At 41.9% G+C, this 26,796-nt stretch overlaps 2 protein-coding genes across 2 annotated transcripts; one reads left to right on the forward strand and one right to left on the reverse strand.

The window, feature by feature from the left end:
• Window positions 1-2,443: 2,443 nt before the first annotated feature.
• Window positions 2,444-15,762, reverse strand: lrrc75ba (leucine rich repeat containing 75Ba). The gene is made up of 4 exons (XM_067603861.1): window positions 14,533-15,762; window positions 11,618-11,746; window positions 10,568-10,680; window positions 2,444-4,962 (listed from the first exon to the last, which is right to left on the reverse strand). Exons 1-4 carry the CDS (start codon window positions 14,812-14,814, stop codon window positions 4,356-4,358), a joined length of 1,131 nt encoding a protein of 376 aa, XP_067459962.1. The 5' UTR covers window positions 14,815-15,762; the 3' UTR covers window positions 2,444-4,355.
• A 2,150-nt stretch (window positions 15,763-17,912) lies between these two features.
• On the forward strand, window positions 17,913-25,519 carry ggt1a (gamma-glutamyltransferase 1a). Its single transcript, XM_067603873.1, has 12 exons — window positions 17,913-18,541; window positions 18,644-18,774; window positions 18,867-18,956; window positions 19,231-19,423; window positions 20,997-21,157; window positions 21,291-21,440; window positions 21,913-22,049; window positions 22,317-22,504; window positions 22,739-22,866; window positions 23,169-23,281; window positions 23,383-23,496; window positions 24,574-25,519. Exons 1-12 carry the CDS (start codon window positions 18,345-18,347, stop codon window positions 24,718-24,720), a joined length of 1,749 nt encoding a protein of 582 aa, XP_067459974.1. The 5' UTR covers window positions 17,913-18,344; the 3' UTR covers window positions 24,721-25,519.
• The last annotated feature ends 1,277 nt before the right edge of the window (window positions 25,520-26,796 follow it).

The following is a 26,796-nucleotide window of genomic DNA, read 5'->3' on the forward strand; positions in this document are numbered from 1 at the left end:
CACTATTTTAGTTTTTGAAATATGATTTTATTGATTTCACAGTCTGTGCCATCCTTAAATATTATTTACTACATTTAACACAATAACAGTTAGAAAAGTGCTTGAAATGGACTTCATATATTTTTCACAGTTAAGGTGTCACAAAGAGTATGTGCAAAAATAAAAAAAATGGTGGATTAAAGGACAGGTTCATGATTTTTCAAGTTTGTCTTAAAACAACAGTCAGGTGCCCAAATGAACATTGAAACATGTTTTTCTTGCTGTAATCATTCCTCCTGTTTATAATGACCATTAGAAGATCCCTTCATAATGCACTTACAATGTAAATGATGGGGACAAAATCCACAGTCCTCCTTCTGTGCAAAAATGTATTTAAAAGTTTATCTGAAACTAATATGAAGCTTCAGCCGTCCAAATGAGTAAAATCAAGTAGATATCTTTCAATGTCACAGTCTTTTTAGTGTCAAAATCCCTCTTTTTGTTACTATACTTCCACCGCAGCTCAACAGGGAGACACTGTCCGAGGAAACACAAAGAGGGAATTTGATGCTAAAAAGACTGTAAATGTGTCAGATATCCACTTGATATGACTAACTCAGACTGCTGAATCCTCATAAGCTTCAGATCAACTTTTAAATGCATTTTTTTCACAAAATGACTGCATGGACACACTGTGGATTTTGCACCCCATCACTTACATTGAAAGTACATCTTAAGGGGATCTTTTAATAGCCAGTTGTTATGATCAACAGAGGGGAACACAAATGCAGGACACAGACTCAGGATTGGAATGGATAAGAAAAGGTTTATTGACTGGGCTCTCAGGGAGTGAAGGCAGATAGAGATGAGGATGTCAGCAGGCAAAGGTAGAGGGGCAGAGGGAAGCTGGTGGCTGGTGAAGCAGTGATGAAGACAGGGATGGTTGACTGGATGACTGGTCAGCAGGCAGAGAGATAAGCAGGAAAACAGGCAGGTATGCAGTGATCCTGTGGCACAGGGAGAAAGGTTAGTTCAGTGAACAAAGCAACTCGAGAGACTAAACTTTGAATGCACAATTCAAAGTGGCCTGAGATGTTATCTACCAAAATGACTAAAACAATGATTTGGCAATGAGTGAATAAAGAACCGGGGTTGATATACTGCTGAGTAGATGAGTTAATGGATTGCAGGTGTGTGGACTGGAGCAGGTGTGTAGGCTGGACAGCAATCAGGGAGCTGGGAGAGTGAGAGGAGCGCCACGCCCACATCACAGACACACACACACCCACACACACACGCAGACAGATAGGAGCACAGGAGACACAGGGGAAAGGGAAACACCAGAAACACAAGGGATAAACTGGAGGCACAGCTGTGACCGTGACACCAGTATGAACAGGAGGAATGATTACAGCGAGGAAAAACCTCAGTGTCAGTGTTCATATGAGCACCTGACTGTTGTTTTAAGACATAAAATAGTAAATGCATAATAGTTAAATATTAATCATTTTAAGAGCTGAAAGAGACAAAAATAAATCAATCCTTGCAATCTATGATAAACCAAACAACCAATAATGGCAAGTGATGTGAAGTGAGCATTTTCAGGATGCACTAAAGTGTCCCTCAGACAGTCAATCCTTTAAGTCACTGCTTTTGAAATCTGCTCTGCAAATCCGCTCCTGTGTGCCATAATGTATTCTGAACAATCTGCATGACTTTTCTGTGCTGTTTTTCATAAATTATTTTTCAGTTTTGTGCCGGAGCATGCAGCAGCTGGAGCAAGATAATCAGATCAAACAGTGACTCATATAAACAGGGGAGCAGTTTCCTGAGTTAAAGTCTCCAAAGAAATATGATGTGCTTTATGTGACTGCTCACTGGCCTTCCTGCGAAATAGTTTGAATTCACCCAGTAGTATTGCTAAGTAATTGATTTTTTTGGGTTATTTATACTCAAAACCCAGGGAAATAAATCAATACTGAAAAGAAAAGGTCAAATAATAAGATCCTGGTGATTTTCAGGGTGGGCTCTGTTGCCCTGTCATATGGTATTTGGACCTCGGGGGGTGTGATAGTCACACTGTGCCCTGACCTTATAGGAGCCACCTGTTGCAAATGCCACATTACCATGTCTGGCAGCAGGAACAAAAGGTTGCCAGGAGAGGATCATGGGTAGGGCCTCATGCTATGACCACCCTGCCTTTCCCTGGCAAACGTCGGCAGCTCAGGCGTTTCCCTGACAGCACAGAGCGGCACAGATGATCCGCTGGCTCTGAAACAAGTACAGCACTCGAACAACCAATCCAAAGCAGCACGCTGATTTTCTTATTACCCTATTTGTGGACTAATCTGCATAAATAAATCCTCTGTTTGTGTGAGCGAGCAGGTGCACGTTCTGCTTGTGACCCAGATGTAGCTACCGTTCCCAGCACAAGACAAATCCAGACATCAGTTCTTAGTTGGGATTGGTTCTTTTATTGGCAGTCAGTGTTTGGCATGAGACAAATACACACAGGCTACAACAAGGAAGAGTTTGACGTCGACACACGAAACAGAAACTATGAACCGAGCGTACAGTGCTCTCCCTCATTCAGATCAAACATTCAACATAAAAAGTGTCCGCTCTGATTGTGTTCCTCAAGATGAAATTACATTTGCTGAGCAATTTTCTGTTTAATTGTGTAATCCCATCAGCCACATCCCCTTTGTTTACTGTCCAATTGTTTCAGCTTACAGTAGGAGGTCACTGCGCTCAGTTACATAGTCATTAGAGCCATTATTATAATTACCGAGTCGGACAAAAGACAAAACACCAAAACAATAACACAAATAATTACAGCAGTAATCAGACATTTTACAGTTACAAACACATATAACACACACTTCGACATTTATTATATATCTGGTGATGCAGGTATGTTTTTTTTTTTAATGATTCTTCTAAGAATCATGAGCCATTTGGTCATCATTTCACCTTAAAGAGGTATGCTGTCAGCTTCGACTTTGTAAATATTTCTGGTTGAATTCATATTTAAAAACATTGTACACAGAGTATATGCTATATGGAGAAACTGAAATATAAAAAGAATAGTGCCTTAAAGTGCATTGCAGTGTTTCGGTCAGTCTAACTTAATCATTATGTGCTACTGCAAAGGACATGACCACTCATAGTCAGTCAGACTATAACCAATATTTAACAGTCATGGCTGTGTCTCATAACAAACACAGGGCCACTGAAGTACAGCATCGTTAAATGTGAACAACAACATATCTGTAAAGACACACAGCAGTAGGAAGGGCAGTTTGGGCACTGCTCAGACTCAGCGGCCCATATTAACAGTTGGCTGTAGTGTCATAAATGCACTGAAACACTGAGGTGATGACTACAACAGTTCAATAATTACAAAGAGGTGAATATCAGCATTTAGGCAAGTACAAAAACAATCAGTGACAGCTATCCATTGTTGAGTCCTACCTGTTGTCTTCTAAGATTGCTTTGTTCACCAAAAGTGCACAAAAATAGCCCGTGGAAACACAACAGAGCCATGTTTTGTGTCCTCATTTACATCTACACAAGGGCTGCGTGGGTATTCACAAGTGGACATTTGGAAAGGGGGGGAAAACGCAAAAAGTCTTGACCTAGCAGTTTTGCCGGCGTCACGTGACGGGTCGTCGGCTGTATAGTCTGTTGAACTTGTGTCATAGCTTTTGTTGAGAGATTAACAGAGAACACACAATGTGGAGCTAGGCCCTGCCTGCCAGAGATAGTCTCAGTCCTGGTAGAGAACCCAGAGGGACCCACTGTTTCCAAACTAACTCTACTTCCACTTCAGCTACCGCCGGGATGCTGCTCCTCCATCCAACCAACTGATCTAAATCTCCTTGGGATTGGCTCTTCAGCTGCCACTATCAGAGAGAGAGAGAGAGGGAGAGAGAGAGAGAGAGAGAGAGAGGGAGAGAGAGAGAGAGACAGAGACAGAGAGACAGAGAAAGAGAGAGAGAGAGAGAGATAGAGAGAGACAGGGGGAGAGAGAGAGAGAAAGAGAGAGAAAGAGAGAGCACACCGGTTCATTAACTCTTCCAGCCCCCCTCCAATGAAACCGCACCTTGTTCCCAAGAGCACCATCCACCAACACAGTAAGTCCGCAATCGCGACCGTCACTTCACTGTCATCTTGTGTGGGTTAACTCAGAGATGGTTAGGAATAGCTTGGTAGCCGTGTCGGGACGAGAATTTCACAATGTGGGCACTGGTCTCCCCCGTGCCTCAAAGGGTGACTGGGCTCGTGGTGTGAGGACGGGAGGGCGAAGGAAGTAACGGAGTGCTGTGGGACGACATTTCAACCACAGTCGAAGAGCCTCAGAGCAAAACTCCCCATCACCTCTCACAGTAGTGAAGGGTGAAGTCTTTGGAGAGCTGCTTCTCCCCTAAGCCCCATGGCTCCAACTCAAATTTGTTCCCCATGTCATCCTCATCATCCTCTGCCTCTTCTTCGTCCTCCTCTTCCTCCTCGTAGTGGCTGGGCTCCTCGATAGACGTCTCCAGGTGGTAGCAGTAGGGCTGGCCCTCCGTGTACTCATAGATGGTGGGCAGACTGCTCTTCAGGCTGCAGCGCCGACGTAAAGCGACTAGCAGTGGCTGCGGCATGGTGAAAATGTCGACGTTGTTGCCCAAGTCTATCCAGGCCAGGCTGGAGAACATCTTGGGGTCTTTCAGCATCTCTGTGAGGTCTTTGAGTATGGCCAGGGTGAGGCGGTTACCGTTGAGAGCCAGGGTGCTGAGTTTGGGCAGCGAAGCCAGAAGAGGCAGGAGGAACCTCAGGTTGTCGTCTTGGAGATCGGTGAAGCTGATGTCCACAGCCACCACACTGTCTCTGTTGGTTTGGAGGTAGAAGGCGACTTGGCGGACATCACGGGTGGATAGAGGGATGCCGGACAGGTCGACACTGTCACTGGACAGCTTTTTCTGTAGGGTTGTCTTGAGACTGTCAGGGAAAACAGAAAGAGAGTAAGATTACTTTAAAAAGCACAAACCAGATTAGGTTCTATCTGAGGGGTTCTTTGAGTGGTTTGTGACCTGGGAACATGGGCCTGGTCTTATGTTGTGTTTCCTGTGTTGTATAAAAGAGGGGGTGAATGGGCGGGCTTGGAACGGAAGGATGACACAGAGACTCCAGCATGGGGATTTACTAGTGTAAACAGAAGAGCCAAAACATTTGAGCGAGCCAGCAGCTTGAGCTTAAAGCTCCGAGGGCCAGGAGCACAGAGCTTCTTATAGTCCAGACACAGAGCAGTTTACTGCGTGAAAGATAAACTATGATGTGTTTTAGAGAAAGATGAAACTTGAATTGAAGATGCTTGGCTCCCTTATTTTTAAGACAGGAAAGGAAAGAGATTTTTTCCTCTGGAAATGCCACAGTTCAGCTGACATTATTACACCCACCAAGGAAGTCATGTTGTCTGTCCTGTTTATATCTGATTGTTAGCAGGCAATCTGGCAAAAAAAAAAAAAAAATGAAGCCAAGAAAGAATGTTTTTGTGTGAATCTGGAGTGCAGAAGTTTTTTTCTTAATGTTGCAAGATAGTGCATTGATTTTCTCTATTTGCAGTTACTTGAATAAAATGTCCCACATGTATCCCATGTTCATCTATCAGTGTGTACTTTGATGCAGATTAATCATTTCTTCACATTTGGGACTATTAAGACAACAGATTTAGTAGATTGTGCAACCTCGGCAGATGTGTGCACTCTCTGATTTCTCTCTAGTTTAATCTGTTTGCCACAGTATATTGAGGTGATTTATAAAGTCTGTGCGAGTCAGTGAAGGAAGCGTTATCTAATATGTGAGCAGGGAGTATTTTATGCAGGATATCTGTTGGTTTCGGTGCAGACTCTTAGCACAAGTCTTTGAAAACCTTAAAGCCCTTTAAGGATAATGTGTAATACAAGCAGAATCTGAAAATAAGTAATAATCTGATACTTTGGTGTGATGTAAAGCGGTAGCTGATGTTACAGCAGAGAATATTTGTGCATTATTTACACACTCCATTGGCCTTTTGTTTCCAGTCAGTCCCATTTACCGCTGCCCCTTTCTTCCCCCCCTGAGGATGTGGTGTGTTTAACTTGAGCTGTTACTGAAGTGGCCTGTAACGCTGATTCGGTGTCAGAGTGAATTATAACATCCTCCAGCGCCTGGTGACTTACTGTGACATCCACTGCAGTACCTGTCACTTGTGATGCTTTAAAGTGTTTTTTGGTCACGTTGAAAATAGGGGGCTTTTCATGATGTGCCCTGAGCAGGATCTACTGATTCTTTTTAAAAGAAGCTGATAGGCTGATGAGCAGGATTGTCATGCAATAGAGCCTTTGTATTAATTGCAAAAAAGAAGAAGAAAACCCACTCATGCAGCCATGCTAAAAGGGAGTTTAATCAGCTTTTGAGCACAGAATCTCTAAGATAAAGACATTTGTCAAAGCTGTCGTATCTTCATCGAAAGTCTTGTGAGCCACCGTTTTCCCCACTCGCTATTGTCTGGCCCTTGCAGCCTTTTGTGTGTCAGAAACCTCATCTTCACCAGAAGCACAAAAGTCCTAATGGCAAGGGCCTGGCAGAGGCTCCCCTGCAGGTGTGAATGGGTTTTGATGACACAATTCCCTCCTTTTTTCAGACAGTCATTCTTTTTTGCTCAGGAAGCACAAAACATGGATGTCTGAGGCATCCTCTCAGGTAGCCTCTTTCATCCTTCCTCCAGATTAATCTGATACCAGTATGTAAAGGTGTCACTGATAAGTAGTGGACGGCTTTTTGCGATCTTTACAGCCACAAGAACACTACAAAAGTGTTCGGTTTAAATGACAAAATTAGCTTATAAGTAAGAGAAGAAATAACAATTCATATTGTTACAGGTGGTTCAGAAGTTACTTGTCTTTGAATCAACCACATTTGATAGAGTAAATGTCACTGAGTGGATGTCCAAAGCAGCAGACAAAGAAAATAATCCCTCTGTGCACCACACTGAACATTGAATTGAAATCAGTAATAACACAAATGGCATCAACATGTTAGTAATAGTGGCTGATGCTCACAAAACGAAATGTGCAATGAAGTAATCCATTTAATATCCATTACATAATAATGCAATCAATTAAATTTATACTGTATAATGAAGCTGTCCATTAAGTATTTACACCTGGGGAAGCAAAGTGCATCTCTTGTCTCCATGTGTGACTCATCAACCTCCTTGTGTGTCACTGATTTAATATAATGAGGCAGCATTTGAATTCAGTAAGCCTCAACCACATCACTCCTATGATTTATTAACATACATATTCATATCTGGAGGGTTAGCTGATGCTGCCTGAAATGAGGTAAAATGAGAATTAAGAAAAAGAGAAAATATTATTTTTTAAAAATGGTTAAAATGCATGTGTTAGTAAGTGGTTGAATAATAACAGTTGTCATAAAAATCCCATTTCATTTCATCTTTAAATAAGTATTTTCATTTTTCAAGTTCACATTCCCCCGGGCTGTTATTGCATTGCTCACACCATTTTTTTGCAGAGTCATTTATGTTCAAGCCTTGCTCTATTAGTAATTTCAACCCTCTGACGGGTGAAGCCAAACTGCACAAGAAAGACACGAGATGAAAATCCAGTCTAATCAGATCTGCTCCCTGACATTTCTGCTGTATTATATACGCAAGACTATACAGGGAAGTGATACACACACTCACACCGCTGCATTGTCCTTCATGGTGCAGGAGATCCAACCCCACAGTTCACAGTCCATATCAATAAAGAAAGTCCCTGCACACAGATATCACCTCCATATCTTTTTGTTCAGTGGGTTTTTTGGTGAAAACCTGACCGAGCGGCTGTTCGGACAACTTTGTCCTCTCTCTGTCTTATTCTGTATTTTCCTGGCATAGAACTTGAAGCTGAAGCCATCAGTAAAAATGACAGATGGGCCCCTTTAACATGCCTGGTATGCTACGATGCACAATATAATGTTACTGAATATGAGAAGAAATGAAAAAACAGAAAATGTATGAAGCGACTGATGATGATAAGTGACAGGGAAACGAAAGAGGCAGCGACCACTAAAAGGTAGTTTTGATTATTTTGTTATTTTCAGTGTTCAGGTGACAAAGGGAAAAATGCAATTAGAAGGCCAAATAAGGCTGATGGAACAGGAAGATACTGGTGTGAAAACTAAGGAGAAAAAAGGTCACAAATGTGTCGACAATTTTTACGCTCACATGAAATTACCCTTAAGGTGGAAGCGCCTCAGCAGCATTTCTGGGTCACTGCCTCCATCAAGCCTGTTGTCAAGCTCTTTCATTAAATGTGAAAAAAGAAAAAAACATTTCGAGCAAAACCCAAATAAACCAGTTAGATAGATTAACAGGATTAGTGAGATTCAGACATTAATTCAGTGTGGCATTTCAGTCAGAAATGTGTGTACAGTATTTAGAGCGACCAGTGTGCAGTGCTAATGCTGGATAATGAAGGGATGAACAATCCAGTGGCATTAAAGAGGACTGAGCTGTTTCTGTTTCCTCTGAACACAGAGAAACCTCACAGAAGTGAGATTGCGGCATTTTTGCACAGATGAGGGCAGTTTGCCTGCAGCTGAACAAAGATGGGAGTTTGAGGGAGGTAAAATCCACCCTAAAATTATTTTTATGACATGCTTTTCACATTAATGTGGACAGTTACCTGATCCATATTTGATCATGGAATAGTTTGACATTTTGGAAATTACACTTGTTTACTTTCCTACTGATGGTTAGATGAGACGATCAATACCACTCTCATATCTGTCCATTATATTAAAAGCTACAGCCAGGAGACAATTAGCTTAGCCTAGCTTAGCAGAAAGACTTGTAGCAGGGGGAAACAACTAGCCTGGCTCAGTCCTATGGTAACAAAATCCGCCTAGCAGCACGTCTAAAGCTGGCCACTTAATGTGTTTTTGTTTGTGTAAGCTGTACAAAAAAAAAAATCACACTGTAAAAACAACAAGTTGCAGTTCTACTATTTCTTGGCTGGGGAAACAAAGTCCAGGAAGTTACTGCCCTCAGCAAAGAAATAGTTCAGCACAAAATACCCCGTGTTAACATGTTAATTAGTGAGCGTGAGAGGTGCTGATAGGGGGATTGTGTTACCTTTGGACAGAACCAGACTTGCTGTTCCAGTCTTAATGCTAAGCTAAGCTAACCGGCTGCTTCCTGTAGCCATATATTTAAGGACAGACATGAGAGTGGTACAGAACTTCTCTTATATCTTTGAACAAGCATGCAAATAATTACCAAAATGTCAAACTGTTCCTTTAATACAAACTACTGATCCTTCACAACTCCACAGGACAGTTATTACAAACAGAGCCGAACTGCTTTCTTTGAACAATAAATGGAAAACCAAGTGTGCACTCGGGGGAATATTTGTGTCAGAATTTAAATTATTTCATTGTTTCTTTAATAAAAGTGCAAAACCAAAAAACCAAAAAAACAAAACATATCTCCAGAAATTGAGTTTGTGAAGTGCATTTCTATTCTCAGTCAGAGGCAGACTGGCCCTGTCTTGTCTCTTTCTAGTTTGACAGATATTTGTTCACGAACACAACGCCAGGCGAAGCTGTCACAGCTCATAGCATCTGCTGTATTAATATTCTGTTTTAGGGTGGATTTTTGTTTTAATGATTCATGTTGCTCCTGCTGTCTCAGTCAGTGTCAGACTGTCTCTCTCTCTGCAGGTTTATGAAGCAAACAACATGACTAAGTCAAAAAAAGCTCCATCAGCTAGAAATTTAGCAGTAGTATGTAACTGCACATTTCCAGAGATGCTGTCAGTGTCAGTTAAATCCTGCGTCTTTCCTCTTCTGGGCTGAATTAAACGTCCACGAGCACAACAAAGCCCTGCTTGTGTCTGATCCTGCCAGATCCCTGTGAATATGTCTTCGCTTCCCTCAGATTCTGCATGTTGATACCGACGACTGGCTCCTAATGAACCTGTCTCATCTCACTGAGTACGCATTGTCTCCTCCTCAACTCTGAGATTATTTTCATCTTGAGAAAATGAATGCATTATTCGCGGCGTCTAGCCAGCTGTGGAATAAGCAATTACATGAAAAAGAATCACGATAGCCTGTTTCTCATTGTGAAAAGGACAACCAAGCAACATGTAGGCACACATAAAACCTATTTTATACCCAAGCTAATTCTGTCTTTGTCATTTGCACATCAAAAGCAATTCACTCTTCCATCAAGTACAATTATATTTTAACATCACCCTCCCAGCCTGTCTTGAAGGGGAGGAAAAAGCAAACAGATGGACAAATTTGTTGCTGTGCCACTTTTGAAGAGAGAGAGGCCAGTGGCAATAGATCTGAGCACTTAAAAAGAACGATGATTGACAGCTGTGGTTACCATGGCGTACCCGTCAGGTCAGCCCGTGGCCAGCTCTGTCCTCGTTCAATGTCAGCTACAAAGATGGAAATCTCTATAGCTCGACATGGAGCCGAGCCCTGTTCTCTGTTGTGTGGAGCTGCAGATTTATTACAGACTGGGTGTCTGGACAGAAGGGCTTACCAGGCCTGGGATTTCCGTCTGGACATGCTCTGCCTCAGCCACTTTGAGTGCGGGGTCAGGTGGTAGATCAGCTGTCTGCAAATCTTATCTGAAGACTTTATGGTGTCTGCATCCTGCAGAACAGAGCACAATGCGGACAAAGAGACTAACCTTAGTGAAGCAGCATCTTTCAATATGAGATCTCTCTTTAAAAGATACAATATGCTTGTGTGTGCAAGACGGAAAAAAAATCCTTACAATTCATTGTTTCACGTTACTAGGCTTTCTTCTATTTTCTAAAACTTATCAATCTGTAACCGTAACATCTTTCACATAAACAGAAAGAAAACAGGTTGGTTATTATTTGCGGTGCCTTGAGCTGCTCTTCAACAAAACACAATTTAGCTGTCTTGCTGGAGCAAGAAAATCTAATCACATACGCCGTACATGGGTGGGGGGAAAACAGGAAGTACACAGGAGAGGTGAGATTCAACCCAGCCACTGGTAAACATTGGCAATTTAAGTTCATTACTCATGTTTGTTATGGTGTGTCTGCTGGTAGCCATTGCCTACATCAAAATAATTTAATATTCATGGTTGGAAGTTAAGACATGCTGAGTTATTAATTCCTCTCTGTGCACAATACATGTCCTTTTCTGTTTAATGCGCTAGCTCGCTTTATTCCTTCAGGGTTGTCAGTAGTAATTTTGCAGATATTTTCCAGTTTTATAAGTTTTCAGGTATTAAATCTCAAGAAATCAAATCAAATTCAACAAACTGCGCTGAAGATGGCTGAAAAACAATACTAACAATATGAAAGAACCAGTTTCCAAGGACTCATACAAGCTGTTTAAAAGTAACACGTGCAGAATTTCTTTCAACCATCCGACTGTAGAAATGTAGATAAAATCCTCAGATTGGATTTCTATTGATCTTGAGAACTCATTACTTAACAAAAGGAAACCATCAGGGGAATATTTTTAGGAGAATGCTTTCTGTTGCAGAATGCGAACATCAAGCTTGATTTTTTCTGTGAATATTCTGTGAGTGCTCGGGAAGGTAAAAGCTGACCTTCTTAGGACACTGCATCTCTCGGGCCAAACTCAGCAGCAGCTCATGTGAGATTGGGTCCACCAGGTTGAGGAAGGCAGCGTTCTTGTATAAGATGTCGTTTAGTGAGGTGCCTTCCAAACCCAGATCCTATTAAAAGACGAAAAAGAAGAGAGGAATCATAAACACAGCAAGATGAAACTGTAAAAACATTCAGCAAAAATCACAATTAAGCATTTAGCAGCGTTACTTTGCACCTGAGAAACATGTGCACTACTGATAGAAACAGTGCCTTGCTGCGTCAAGGGCAATGTGACTTGAAATGGAAAGATAAAAGTGTTTTCTTTTAAATATTCATTAAAGGAGACAGTAGGAGAGTGAAATCTAGGGGGAGTCACATGGAACACTGTGTTTTGGCATTTATAATCACACCTCCATGGCATCGAGCCACAGTGCATATCCCAACATGCCACAGTGCATGCTGTTTCCACAAACAAGACCACTCCTGACTCATTTCTGATCTGATGTGAAAACCTCATAAATAGATGGTAGTCCCCCCCACACCCTCAACTTAAAGGGGGGGCCCATCCTCAAGGTCCTTATGATGCCTCTTAGCTGTAAGTTATTTTCAATACATACATATCTCTATACTCAAAAATTTGTGCAGCACATAAATGCATCTGCAAAGATATCAGAAGTGAAAGCTGTCATGGCAGGCTACTCATAATTATGAAAAATCCAAAACGATCTGCAGTAAAAACAAATCAAACCAACTAAAAGCTGGAGATTTCAGATGACCTTTCGAGTGTGCTGACTGAGACAGCCAACAGCCAGCGATGCAGCTGTGTGTACTGAACTGTACAATCTGCCTTCATCAACAAGTCCATCCTCAAGGTCCTAATGAGGCAGACTACGATGACAAGCACTTGTGCAGTTCATGCAACTTTAATGAGGGAAGCAAGCCTTTGAGACATGTATGCACACACCTGCACACACATTTATTTTTTTCCTAGAACACAATCGGCATTGATTATAATGGACAGTTTGAGTGGGAGGCTGGCAGCTCCACATTACTGGCTTCCCTTTTAACAAGGGCAACAGTAAGCAGACTGAACCCAAGGCCGAGTAGAAGCAGCTTCTGCCCTTCTGAGAAACAAGGTATAAAAATATCTCTCTTTCTGAGTTTAGACACGATCAATTGTCATGTGCAAGCCCAGCATGATGCCACAAATCCCTCCCATATCTGCAGCAAAGCTCAGATCTTTTCATATCTGGAGCAGAGCTCACTGTTACACACCAATTAACTCAGCCATGAACCCCTTTTTAAATTCAGAGAACAGAATCGCTGAGACATCTGCCTGCTTGCAATGCTGCGACTAAAGATAAAGTAAGGCTTATTTAATAAAAGTGGAGCTCATTTAGAGGAAGCAAGCCCATGTCCCTTGTGATGTGGCTGTCATGGAGCCTAGGCTATCCAGTTTATCTCCTCGGCTTGATTAAGGAGGTTCCACTCTCTCCTGTGTCGAGGCTTCAGAGTAATTAACACAGGATTGGCCGACAGCTAAAAGACAAAGGAGGGCCTGAGGGCAAGCAAACAAATGAGATCACCAGGGCTGCTGTCACATCTTCAATGCACCTACATATTCTGTTACACGTGTTGTAATGCTACATATCCCACAGCGGGCGAGAAAAACTTCTGATTGAAATACAGCAGTATTCACTCGGGATTGTGTGGATTTTGTGTAACACATATTCTAGATTATGTACCTATTGCAACAAATGTCATCTTTATATAAAATAATAATGTCTTTAGCTTGATGACAATGCATTTTTGGTATGATCCAGTGGGTTTTAGCAATTTTCATCAGACAAAGGGGCTAGAAAATCTCTCAACTCCTAGAAAAAACACAACTTATCTCACATGAAAATCACTAAAAATGACAAGAGTTTCACTTCACTACAGCAATATGCAAAACAAAGGCATTAAAGCAACGGCAGCTCTAGATTTTCATTTCTGTGACCCTGTTTTCGAAGTAAGAGTTAATAAATCCTTTTGCAAACAAATAATTTTTTTTTTTATTGCGGAACACAGGACTCCAGGGCTTACATTGTTGTTGCTAAAGCACAGGCCATTACAGAGGGAGGCAGTGACATTAGGAGTGGAGAGGGATGGAGGAGGCAGGTCGCTCTAATGGGAGTGTTAGAGCAGTCTAAGGAGAGGTGAGACTCTGGCCATAGTGGAGGAAACAAGGACAGATGTAGAGAGGATGATGGAGCTGATGATGGGGACTGATGATGGGACTGATGATGGGCATTCGAGGAAAAAGCCCACAACCCACCCAAAGATAATGAAATTTGGGATAACGCAATAACACATGGCACACAATTTGACCCTTTCCTCATTTAGAGCGCGGGTTATCCTTTCAAATCAGATGTCAGCACGGAGCAAGTGTACCCACAGTGAGAGTGAACACTGTGGTGAGTCACACGCTGTGTCTGCCACTGAAACAATGTGTCACAGGTACATTGCTCTGCGAGTGGCCTACTTTCTATAAAAACAAATACTTCTGGAGGAAGTGCATGGACGTGCATGTAGAGTCAACTCGGGGGGAAAAAAGAGGGGTGAGGCTGGGGCTTAGGGTCAGAGGTCAGAAGTTGGGGGGTCATGGGTGCAGAGCAGAGTCTGCAGGAGGAGAGTGAGGCACCTGTGGCACTTCAGATGCTGACGCTGGACATGCAGAACACATCAGACTGGTCGCATTGACACACATGGACTACTGCTACTGCATGTCCTCCATCTGTTGCTCTGGGTTGTTTATAGGATGTTTAGCTGCATCAGCATCAAAGCAGTCTGAGAGCAGTATAGTGCACACACTGTATGTAAACAGGTCTGACTTTACTGCGCTCAGGCCGAGCTTTGTGCAGTTTCTCCTTACCTTCCTCAGTAATTTGAGCACGTCGGTTGCCTGCTCGATCCTGCGATCACGGAGCAGCTTCTGTATCTCTTTGATCCACGACACTCGCCTCATGTATGGGCTGTGGTTGGTCCTCCGCAGCATCCCAGGCAGCTTGTCTGATTTCAGCATCAGAGCAAACAGAAAGTCCCCGCCGCCCCGACTGCCCCTGTCGCTCTCTCCCGCGCTATCTAGAAGCTTGCGTCGCTTTTTGGAGAAATTCTCATTGTCCAGGCTGCTCTGCCTGCTCAGTCTGGAACCCATGTTATTATTATTATTATTTCTACAGATACAGGTGGTGTTTGTGTTCTCAGTTCAGGCAATATTACCAAAAGGATAAAACCATGATCAGCTTCAGTTTCCAGCCAGCAGATGCTCCTCAGTGGATGGTGTAGCAGCGCCGTGTTGTCTGGCGCTGCGTTGCCGCCTGTCAACAGACTGAAGATCCGGTGCGGAACCACACAATATCCCTCGACAGTCTAATTTATCACCGTTCTCTCGTGCAGTAGTCACACATTGCTATTTTGATTTCATCCACCGCGGGCTACGTGCGCCTGGCTCGGATGCTGAGGATGCTGAGGCTGCTTCATCCTCCGGCCGTCTCTGCTTTTACGCTGCTGTTTAGGTTCGTGCAACGTGGAGCGTCCGACCAATCCCAGCATCTGGTGCCCGCTGCGCGTCTCTCCTCCCAGGCTCGAAATTCCCGTCTGTGCAGCTAATATAAGAATAAAGGATGTCAGTGTTGTTTTTAAAACCTTAGGCAACCATGCGGCCAATGTACAATCTGTTAAATCACACCGAAGTCCTCTGAATAACTGGAAAAAAAGTATGAAAACAATCAGCTTGAAGGATGTGTGTCTGAGGTCAGAGCAGCTGAACGTTTTTCTCTCCAGTTGCACAAATATAGGCTTGAAGCTGTATAAATATGATTTTTTTTTTTCTTTTAGCAGTCTTGTTGTCAGTCAGCTATTGCATGAGCTGTCAAATCCTGTTTGCATCTGTCACAACTCTTTGAAGAACATTCATGCCCCGGTGTGCCTTTCTGTCATATGGATCAGCATCTTGTTCAAGGGACCTCAAGGGTTATTGATAGGGAACCCAGAGGTGCATCCAGCTGCATGAGGGACAGCTTCATGTTAATTTAAGTCATCAGAGTACGTTGGGAGTTTAGATGCTTCACAGCCCCCTCCACACCTGCACTTTAAGTGATTGAATATTACTTGAAATATACATGTAGCTTTCCTCAGATTGCATGAGATTCAATCTTATTAAAAGGAGTTTAGTGATGTAATGTGTTTGTATCTATTTGTAGGTCCCATCATTGTGAGTTTAGATACTTTGATCTTGATTTGACCTTATTTCCTGGTACGATTCAGGCATACCCTTGTTTAGAGGAGCAGGACAGTTGATCTGCTTTCTGATAAATATTTCCCCTGGCTGCACTACTCCCTCTCTGTGCATATTTTCCTAGTGGTACAGTAATTATAATTGACTGGTGTCCTTAATTTAATGTACCATCCCTGTGCTACTGATTTGTTCCATCCGAGCTCTCACTCTCTAAGCAGTGCTGATCAAATAACTCATTTTCACAACATGCATTGAACAAAATTGTATTTTCAGATTTAGGAATCTGCATAATAGAAAATTTCTTCATGTGTGACACTTTTCATTTTGGGCTTAAAAAATATGGCATTTAATGAAAGGCATCTTAAAGTATTAAAGTGCTACTAGAATCAAATGTTAAACCTTAACAAAGTCTGCTACAACAAATTTACAACTACCTGGATAGAGTGGTGGTTCCAAGATAAATCTGAGGGGTCACAAGATGATTAACAGGGCAGGAAAGCAGTAAAAAAAAAAACCCAAAACAAACAAACAAAAAAAACTACACTCTTCTAAACTTTGCTTTTTTATATCAAATACTAGATAATTTGATCTCTTTGTGCCATTACAAATTATTCAAATAAAACAAGGGAAAAAAAACTCTTTGGCTCATCTGGTCATAACAAAACCAGAGACAAGCGGTCAAAAGTAAACATTACTTCATCTAAAAGGATCAAACCAAAAAGGTTGAGTGCTATTGAGATAGAGGACATGTATCATACACACACCCAAAAACACATTTGTGCTGAGAAAGGAGAAGCTCAGTGTCTGTCTATATAGAGCCCCTATCATTAAAGGGCTGCAGCCAATCATAAAAGCACATGACATCACCTCCTTTTCTATTGTAGCCACCTCTCTGCTGTAAGTGTTTCTGCAGGCTGGGTTTCACCTGTCGCTGAAGAACAACAACAGTGTGTGATTTGATTTGCTACTAAGATTATAGGCAAAGACAAGCCTTCCCCTTTATTGTGTGAAAACAATTGGAGGGAAACCTGGTGGGTATGAGTGTATCCCTTCCAGCAAAGTCAAAATGAAACCCATAAGCCGCCAGCTGAGGGATAAAAATATGAACACGTTCCAGCTGATATTTAATAAAATATCAGCAACCACCTGCCAGCGACAGGGACAGTGATGTACACACAAAAGCTGAAGGAAGGCTTTTGTGATCTGCAACAAACAGATATATAATTGTCTTCTTCCGCTATAAATCAGCTCTGTCCATTAGATAAACTCCCCTCCTTGGGGCGGCTCTGAACCTGGGAGATCCAGAACAGCATAGTAGTGATTCGATTTATACACAATCACAGCAGCAGCAGTATAGCAGCAGCCCACAGGCTCCTTTGACAGTGCTTTATCAGTGTGGCCCAGCAACAGGAGTGCACGGTGGATTAGCCGAGGTAACACACAAGGGTATTTGCTGTTGAGAAGCTCCTGTCACCGATGCTGCCAGCTTGGACCTATGCTGCTGGGTGAAGGCTCAGGCATCTCAATCGGTCTGAGGATGCCTGCAGAATAAGCCAAATAGACTGTGACACGGCTACTGAGCATGGCAACGCTGCTGGCTGAGCCAATCACATGGCCCCGAGTCAGAGCTGAATGCTGCCTGCATCTGTAAACAGATCACTCTCACCTTCACTATGGCAAGCCTGCCAGATTGATATCAGAGTGAAATGGAAGGTTATAGAATACTAGAAAGACAAACTCACAAGTTTCACTCAAAGTGAGTAAAAGGAGGCATCCATCATTTGACAAAAGTGATGTCTGCTTTTACAAAATAGATTGAACCACAACAAATTGAGATTTTTTTTGTGGAGAATTGGATGTGCAGTTTTCTGTCAGAAATTCACTCCTTATTATGTCATTGCTAATGTTTCCAAGAGCTCAAACATACAGTAGTTACAAAGGAGAGCGTTTATGAACATTGGCCTCCCTCCCCCATCCTCCTCTTTGTTCCTTTCTCTCTCCTTGTGTTCTTGTGTCTTGTCTGCCTATTTGAAAAACACTTAAAGCATATGGTTACCATCTAAAAACCATTCGCTCATCGGAATTAGGCAGAAAACAGGAAAGAGTCACACCTTAACTTGGTCACTCCTTAAACCAAAGATGATGCATCATGCTGAACTTGGTCATACTAACACCTTGTCATTGCTGCTGCTGACACACTGTGCCCAGAGCCAGCTGAACGGCCAACTTCATTCTACTGTCTTCTTTTTATGCAATATTCTCCATCTATTTGTGCAAAAACAATACACTAAAGGTGAGTGAACTTTCTGGTCTCCCTTCATGAGAAGAAACAAAAATATGCTTTTTCACTTTGATATTCATCAGATGGTTCAGTTACCCATGATAGGCGACGTCTCTAGAAGAAGACGCTTGTTCCTGAGCTGAGGGATCCTGTCTGACTGTGAAGTATGTTGAATTTCCTGGGCAGGAAAATGGTTGGGAAGTCCCTGATTGCTGGTCTGGTGGTCCTTCTGGTGGCTGCAGTGAGCCTGTTCCTGGGGGTGTTCATGGGCTTGGGGAAGAAAAACACGCCTCCCCCCTCAGATCACTTCTTCTCGAGGGCTGCTGTGGCTGCTGATGCTGGAACGTGTTCAGAAATTGGGAGGTAAGAGGACTTTTGTTTTCCAAATATGACATACATGCTCTGCTTCTGCAGGTGCATATGGGAGTGTGCCTGCTTCTAATTAATGCATTCATGTGTTTTAAGGGACATTTTGAAGAAAAACGGTTCAGCTGTGGATGCTTCCATTGCTGCCCTGCTATGTGTTGGCCTTTTGAACGCTCACAGCATGGGCATTGGAGGAGGGCTCTTCTTTGTCATCTATAACGCTTCCACAGGTGAGCATGCATCATTAGTCTCACAACGTCTCAACAAAGTTAACAGAACAAAAACACCCATGATCAATCTGCCCTCATTTCCTGCTCAACAGGAAAAGTGGAAACCATTGATGCGAGGGAGACAGCACCCATGAACGCCACTGAAGACATGTTTGGCAACAACACCAAGCTTTCTCGTACAGGTAGTGACTAGCTGCAAGCTGTTGGAGTACTTCCCAAAGCTATAAATCATCTTCTCAGATGTGCTATCATCCTCAACAACCTTTCTATATCTTCTCTTACACCTGCTGCTGGTTACATAGTAATCAAAAACCAAATCTGTGCAGAATACTGTATCTATAGATGTCTCAGAGTACCTTAGACTCTCTTAGTATGCTGGTACTTCAGTCAGACAAGAGACAGAAAGAAAGAGCGTGTGATATTCAAAATACTGCTACTGCTGTTTCTACATGACAGGTGGACTGTCCATAGCCATTCCCGGGGAGATCCGTGGTTATGAGATGGCACACAAGAGGCATGGCAGGCTGCCATGGAAGGAACTGTTTGAGCCGAGCATTGCTTTGGCCCGCGATGGTTTTCCTATAGGAAAGGCCTTGGCTCATGCCATCTTCAAGAGCAAAGATTCCATTCAAGGAGACGCCAACATGTGGTGAGAATGAAGCATTAACAGCAGAAATGACAGATTTCCAGATATGGTTTAAATTGTAATAACTTGTGATTCCGGCAAAAAATATTGGCCACAACATAGACATACACTCAAGGAATACTTTGACATTTCGGGACATATACTTATTTGTTTATGCTGAGAGTTAGATAAGAAGATTGATGCCACTCTCATGTCTTTCATGTCATTAAATATGAAGCTGCAGCCATAAGACAGTTAGCTTGGCCGAGTATAAAAACTGGAAACATGGGGAAACAACTAGCCTGACTCTGTGCAGAGGTAAAAAAAAAAAAAATCCTACCAGCACATCGAAAGCTCACTAAATGTGTTTCTTGGCTTGGAACAGTGACTTCAAGATCAAAAATATTCAACAAGATTCCAAGAAAGACCAGAGCATAAAACCGTAAAACCACAACTCATCATTTTTACACTTTCTGCATGGTTTGGACAAACAAAATTAGCTGCCGGCTGTATTGATCTTCTCATCCAACTCCAGATAAGCACATTTCCTAAAATGTCAAACATTTTCTTTAAAGCCACTATATGTTGAAATATTCCGAGACTACCTGAGTGACGATTGGTGCAGTCCATATGTTCTTCAGCACATTCATCTCAGTTTTACTCAAAATGATTGCAGGGTCCATTGTTTCCTGTCACAGTGACTTTTAAAAAGTTACTACAAGGAACTTTCATTTTGTGTTGATTTTAGCGGCCCCTGTTCACAAAAGCGGTAGTGTTTTCCTGGAGTGAAGACTGCATTTCCCATGAGCACCACCACTTCGTGTTGTAAATCTTGGCTACAAGTGAAAGAAAGATGCTACTTATTTTTAATACTTTTTCTTTTTTAAATAGCTGTTTGCAGGAGGCATAGTGATGAGATAATGTATCTATTTGTGGCTATGTAAGATCAATAATTGGAATATGATGATGGTCAAGCAAAGTAAACTTTGTTTTAGTGCCGTTCATACGTCTAGGTTACATGTAAGTCTGCATTCACTCCAAATCTGGCACTGCGGCACCTTCCCGCAGGGTTGTGGGGATGTGTTTATTTGTGCTGTAGAATGTAACCACTGTGAAACAATCCGGAAATAACATTTTCTCGTGCTCTCAGCTCGCTCACGCTCTCTCGCTCTTTTTCTCTGGTCTTTTTAAAAATGAGTTCGGACGCAGACAAGTCCAACTTCACTTTTAACATTATCAAACGAAGAGAAATGTCCTCCTCCCGTCTTAGTAATGTCTTTGTACTCCCTCATGCTACAATGCTACACTAATGTAAACAAAGGCTCTTCTGGTCTTCGTGCAGTAAATTGATTTGTCTAATTTCTGACCCGGCGGCAGGCATTTAGAATAACTATATAGAAATAGCCGATCTTCTCGTTGATGGTCTCATTCGTTGCTTATGTAGGTCATATCGAGGAATCAGAGGCATCATGAGACTGTTTCATAACCAGTTAAAAGTTCCTTACAGTAACTTTAAAGTCAAACATTTTCAGATAATTCTTATGGTGGCTTTACTTTTCTACAGACCTAAACAGTTTCTTCTCTTCTCATCCTCCAGTGAGGTGTTTTGTGATTCTCATAAAAAGATCCTGAAGGAAAATGACATCGTAAAATTCCCAAAGTTGGCTGAGACGTACCAAAGAATAGCAGAGGAGGGGCCTGATGTGTTTTATAACGGGTCAATGGCACAGAGCATCGTCGAGGACATCCAGGCGGCAGGTCTTGTTTTCCTGTTCATTGTTGTCTTTAGAGACATAACTAAGTCAAACAAAGACTTTCTAGAAACACCACACTGAACATGAGCATTATTTCTCAAATTTAATTCTCTCTGACTCTTCTGTGTTCATTCCAGGTGGGATTATCACCTTGGATGATTTGTTGGAGTACCAGCCTGTGCTGAATGAGAATCCTCCGAGGCTGAATGTTGGGGAATACACCATGCATGTCCCAGACGCCCCCTCCAGTGGCCCTGTGCTGGCACTCATACTCAACATAGTGGATGGTGAGCAGCCCAGCCAAGTGCTTGTGCAGCCATGCAGAAGAAAGGATGTCAGGTTTCCCCAGGTCGTCCCTGGAATGTTTCTCCGCCTGTTTTGGGAGCAGAAAACAGAGCTGCTGCTCAGTTCTGCTTGCCAAATTTAATTTACCATCAACACCCCATCTGCTCAGGCTGAGAATCTTTAGTCTTTTATTTAGTTTAAATAAATAGCGGCATCATTCATTTCAAATGAGGGATATGACTTTAATGTGTTCATATATGAATCTGGAGGAACATACTTCCGGATTCATATCTGCAGGAAGGGCTCATGTTGTTGTTTGACTTGAGTGTACAGTTTAATGACCTGCCACTGCGGTGGCAGAGTCTGAAATGGGCTTTTAGCACAATGATGGAGAATCCTCATTAACTGATTAGCCCAAGAAAATGTGATTCTTCATTCTCTCCAGGGATAATGTTTCCTGTGGATATTTTGCAGGATACAACTTCTCAGACACAAGTGTCTCCACAGCAGAGAAAAAGACTCTGACGTACCATCGCATTGTAGAGGCTTTCCGCTTTGCTTATGCCAAGAGGAGCAGACTCGGGGATCCACGTTATCTCAATATTACTGATGTAAGCCTTCAAATTATCATTTGCCTTCAAACCTGTATTTTGCTCGGGGCCCCAGGAGCAATTTGGGGGTGAAATGCCTTGATAAGGGGTAGCATTTGCTTTGAATGTGGATAAAGGGTTCATCAGACCTCATTTAAAAAATTCAGGTGTTTTCTATATAGTGACAAAGGGCAGGATAAGTGCTCTGCTGTTGTTTACTGTCTATGATTTTCATGACAAGCTGTCTGGACTGTCTGCCCTGCCACTAACTTGTTTTGCTCTCCTTAGCTCATCCATAACATGACCTCAGACTACTTTGCTGATGGCATAAGGAGTAGAATTACAGACGACACCACCCATCCAGACAGCTACTATGAGCCAGACTATTTTGTCCCAGACAACCACGGGACAGCTCACCTGTCGGTCATAGCTGAAGATGGAAGTGCTGTGGCAGCCACCAGCACCATTAATCTATAGTAAGATTCCTGCACGGATTGATCCAAACATGCAATTTAATTTGTCCAACACAGACAGGTCTTATAGATCAAACCACTGTTGTCTGAAAAGCTTTGGCATTCTAAAAGTCAAACTTTCAGACAATTTGAAAATTTGTTTTTTCTTCAGAGTCAAGCATATGCATTTCCTGAATAAACTACAGTTTTGTTGTTTGTCATTGTCAAATTTGTATTTCTCACTTATGAACTCTCCAGCTTTGGGTCTAAAGTTATGTCTCGATCGACTGGAATCATTTTCAACGATGAAATGGACGACTTCAGCTCTCCGTACATGACCAATGGGTTTGGAATCCCTCCCTCACCCAACAACTTCATCCAACCAGGTGTGACTGGTCTGAATTATCATAGTTGTTGTTACTCCAACTCCCCAGTTTGGGTCGTAACCTTTGGACACATGTCTGTATTGATGGATGGTAGTGCTTTTCAAAATTAAGCCCATGTACCCCATAACGACAAAGGAAGATGTTACATGACCCTTTCTCTGGTGAGAGTTGATGTTTCCACCAGCTTTTCACTTGTTCTTGCATTTGTCATTGTCAGGCTGCAGCTCACAGAGACTATCTTATCTTAAATTAAACATTTATCTGTTTAGCAGTTATACCCACATTCTGTTTATCTGTTGCAGGCAAGAGGCCACTGTCTTCCATGTGTCCTACTATCATCTTTGACAAAGAAAACAGAGTCAAAATGGTTGTAGGAGCGTCCGGAGGCACAAAAATCACCACAGCCACTGCCTTAGTGAGTGTGATTCATTCACACGCGTCTCCATCCTGCACAGTCACACACTTAATGTAGATATTTGAAACTTGAAGTCCTTCCTTTTCTTCTGGCTGAAACAGGTCATCTTGAACTCCTTGTTCTTCAACTATGACTTAAAGAAAGCTGTGACAGAGCCGCGAGTTCACAATCAGCTCAACCCAAATATGACGGTGGTGGAGCAGGGCTTTGAAAAGGTGAGACGTAGGACACAAAAGCACATCTGAACCATAAAATATTACCAAACAGCTCATGATTTTACAGATTTAAACAGAACCATTCTGATTGTTTTGCATGTTTCAGTCATTTTCCTGCAAACATGCAAAATTTAAAAGAATTTCAAAATTTGAAATTTCATTGAGATGAAATTCACAGTTGTAACATTTAGCTCATAGAGAGTATAAGGATTACTAAATAAATATCATTTTAAAGTGTTAATTTTGATGGTCTTCAATGTGTAGCAGATATAATGTTTACCATGTTCACCATCTTAGTTTAGCATGTTTGCCTGCTAACATTTGCTAATTAGCACTAAACACAAAGCACAGCTGAGGCTGATGGGAATGTCATTAAGGTTTGTGACCACATTCCTGAGGGATGGGGGTGGCTGGGGTGTGACTTTGTTTCTTTTCATCTCAACACTCCCCGGAGCCACAAATATTTTTCCTTCCGTTTGATTGGGGGAAAAATGCATGACCCTCCCTCCACCATAAATAACCATATTTTATTATTTCTATTCACAATAAAGGTAGGTAGTATCGGAAAAAATAAAAAGCAAAGGCTGACCTTTTCCAACCATTTATGTTTAATAGCAAACCATGACTCCTAAACCACCCCAACTTTAAGTTAGCTCCTTGGAGGGTCAAGATAAAAAGAAAAAAGAGAGTCACACCCCAGTCACAGCCCTTCCTCTGATAAATAACGAACAGTCCCTTAGTTTTGCAGCAATATGGTCATAAACCAAATTATTGGACATATTAAAATTATGACCAGATGTTTAACTAAGAACTAGAAACTCATTGTGATGCTAGAACAAAGACTGAAGTCAGAAAATCTTGGTCACTGCTGCTTTGATTTTGACCTTTCTTTCTTGCACTTGTTTTGAAAGCACCATATTAAATCAGTGGAGAAGCCCTTTAATTGAAAGACGCATAGTAAACCAACAATACGGTACTTTGAATAGTCTATGACCTTCATTAGCAATCTGTTTCATTTTCATCAAACATCTTGATATGTGTGTGCGTGTGTGTGTGTGATGATAACATCCATACCAGAGTGTCCTGGAGGGCCTGGCCCAGAAGAACCATGTAACACAGCTGCTGAGGACTCCCGACTCTGTGGTTCAGGCAGTGGTGCGGCAGGGAGAGCGTCTCTGTGCAGAGTCCGACCCCAGGAAAGGAGGCTATCCGGCGGGATACTGAGCATGACTTCAGGTCCTCCTCTGCTCCTCTCAGCCTGGACCGTCTCCTCAAAGACACTTGGACAGAGCCACAGTAGGCGTCTGCACTGGAGACTCCAGCAATGTTTAAGCTACGGAGACACAGCCACCTCTCTTTCTGTGAGACACATTTCTTTTACTCAAACATGGAAAGTGACTCAATTTTAATACCTCTTTTACTCAAACTCCAATTATTCAGAATTACTTCTTTTTGGCATTATTTTTGTGTTTTGAAGTAAAATAAGAGGTTGCACCTACTTTGACTCCTGTATTATCACTGCTGGATACTGGTGAAGATGAGGAAGGTGATGATTTGAGGACTGGCAGATACATCACCTTTCACCATTTTGATAAATAAACCAGAAGACCAAAATGTATCTGCTTTATATATTAAACCCTGCTTGACACAGTGTCCAGGATATTAAAAACAACCAAGTAAGTACCAATAATTAGGCAAATGATACTGGGATAAAAAGGTTTATTAATATGTTTTAGGTATGAATCTGAGTGGTTGTAGGTTGTCCATGTAGTATTTTCCTTTTTTCTTTTCTTTTGTCAAAGGAAAAAAAAACCTATTGTGAATAATTGGACATTTTGTCTGAAAAGGAGGGTTTGTTTTCATGTCATGTAACACCCTAACTGGTTATAGACCTAGACCTGCAAGCAGGTATGCCTATTAAAAATAAGGACACCTCAGGTTGTTTGCCTGTTTTACCAAAATGTCTTCCCACATCTTTCTTCTGATGTAAATTGATCACTGAAATGAACATTATTTAGAGGGAACTGACCGTGTTGTTTTCTACCGTGACGCTATAGTGAAACTATTACTTTTGAATTGTAAATGTTTAATATCGAGTAGAGGTTAAGTGAATGTATAGTGTATTCTGAAAAATACATTTGCAGATATATTTTTCTAAACATGCATTGTTCTTATGCCATGTTTGTTGCCATGCTTGTTATTAAACATTTTGAACAAAGATGTTATATTTTACCATATGGTCCCTCTGGGTATTTCTGTGCTGTCTCTGAATCAAAACATTAGGCAAGATGATGTCTTTAAATTGCTTTGTTTGACCAGCTGTCCAAGGTATCCTGTACCTCCAGGATACTGTATTTGATTTACAATGATTAAACAAGACTTAAGAGTCCACAGTGATGATAGCGGCTCCGTGAGGCTGCACAGTGGTGCTTTGAGCTGAATGCAAACACGCTGATGTTTAGCAGGTGTATGTTTACCATGTTCATCATCTTAGTTTACTGTGTTACCATGTTAACACTTCACTAATTCGTTTTGGCAGGTATTTGGTCATAAACCAAGGTATTGAAACATTTTAATTGTGACTTGAAGTCAGGGGATCACCAAAGTCAGATTCATCCTCTAGGGACCATGAATGTTTGTACATTTCACAGAGATCCATTAGTTGTTGAAATATTTCAGTCTGGACCAAAGTGGTGGACCGACCGACCAACAGAGCCACGGTTAGAGCCACAGTGCTAGTGTGGCTAAAAACTGAGAAAAGAACTGGCACAGTGAATGTTTGGTATTGTTGCTTGATTAGACAATTCATAAATCAATCAAAATTGTTGTGAATTAATTATGTGTTGATTGACTAAGTCATTAATGGACTCCTAAACAGATTCACAGTGAACAAGACAGTGCACAGACTTTGTGGGTTCAATTACAGTCAAGAGAGATAAACAAAACCTGAGCAGGATTCAGGACCCCTGAAGAGTCTGACCCTGCTTCACTTTCACTGTCCACTGACTTTCACTCAGCAGCATTAAGTAAATATCTCCACTCATGTGTGCTCTGTGAGCAAATGAAAAGCTTACAATCACTAACAGTGCCATATTTCACTGCCTTTGGGTACAAACCTCAATCTCCAAAATGTCAGCCTTTTGTCTTTCTTGACTGTTCAGAGCCGAGACAATCTTCATGTTTAGCAGCTTTTTAGCTGATCTGGTTTGAAGGAGCTTCATAATCCCATTGATGGTAGAATTTTCTCAACGCTCTTCACTAAAAGTGCTTTGTGACCAGCAACATCAAATTCAAATAAGA

Source organism: Thunnus thynnus, chromosome 2 (assembly GCF_963924715.1).
Source record: "Thunnus thynnus chromosome 2, fThuThy2.1, whole genome shotgun sequence".
In the NCBI taxonomy this organism is placed as follows: Eukaryota; Metazoa; Chordata; class Actinopteri; order Scombriformes; family Scombridae; genus Thunnus; species Thunnus thynnus.

Bases quoted from the DNA above. Each gene is read 5' to 3' on its own strand.
- lrrc75ba (XM_067603861.1), bottom strand. From the start codon at position 14,814: ATGGGTTCCAGACTGAGCAGGCAGAGCAGCCTGGACAATGAGAATTTC. The intron at 11,747-14,532 runs GTAAGGAGAAAC...GTCTTTTAATAG, and splicing joins TGCTCAAATTACTGAGGAAG to GATCTGGGTTTGGAAGGCAC. The intron at 4,963-10,567 runs GTAAGCCCTTCT...TTTCCCTGACAG, and splicing joins AGACGGAAATCCCAGGCCTG to TCTCAAGACAACCCTACAGA.
- ggt1a (XM_067603873.1), top strand. From the start codon at position 18,345: ATGTTGAATTTCCTGGGCAGGAAAATGGTTGGGAAGTCCCTGATTGCT. The intron at 19,424-20,996 runs GTGAGAATGAAG...CTCATCCTCCAG, and splicing joins CAAGGAGACGCCAACATGTG to TGAGGTGTTTTGTGATTCTC. The intron at 22,505-22,738 runs GTAAGATTCCTG...TGAACTCTCCAG, and splicing joins ACCAGCACCATTAATCTATA to CTTTGGGTCTAAAGTTATGT.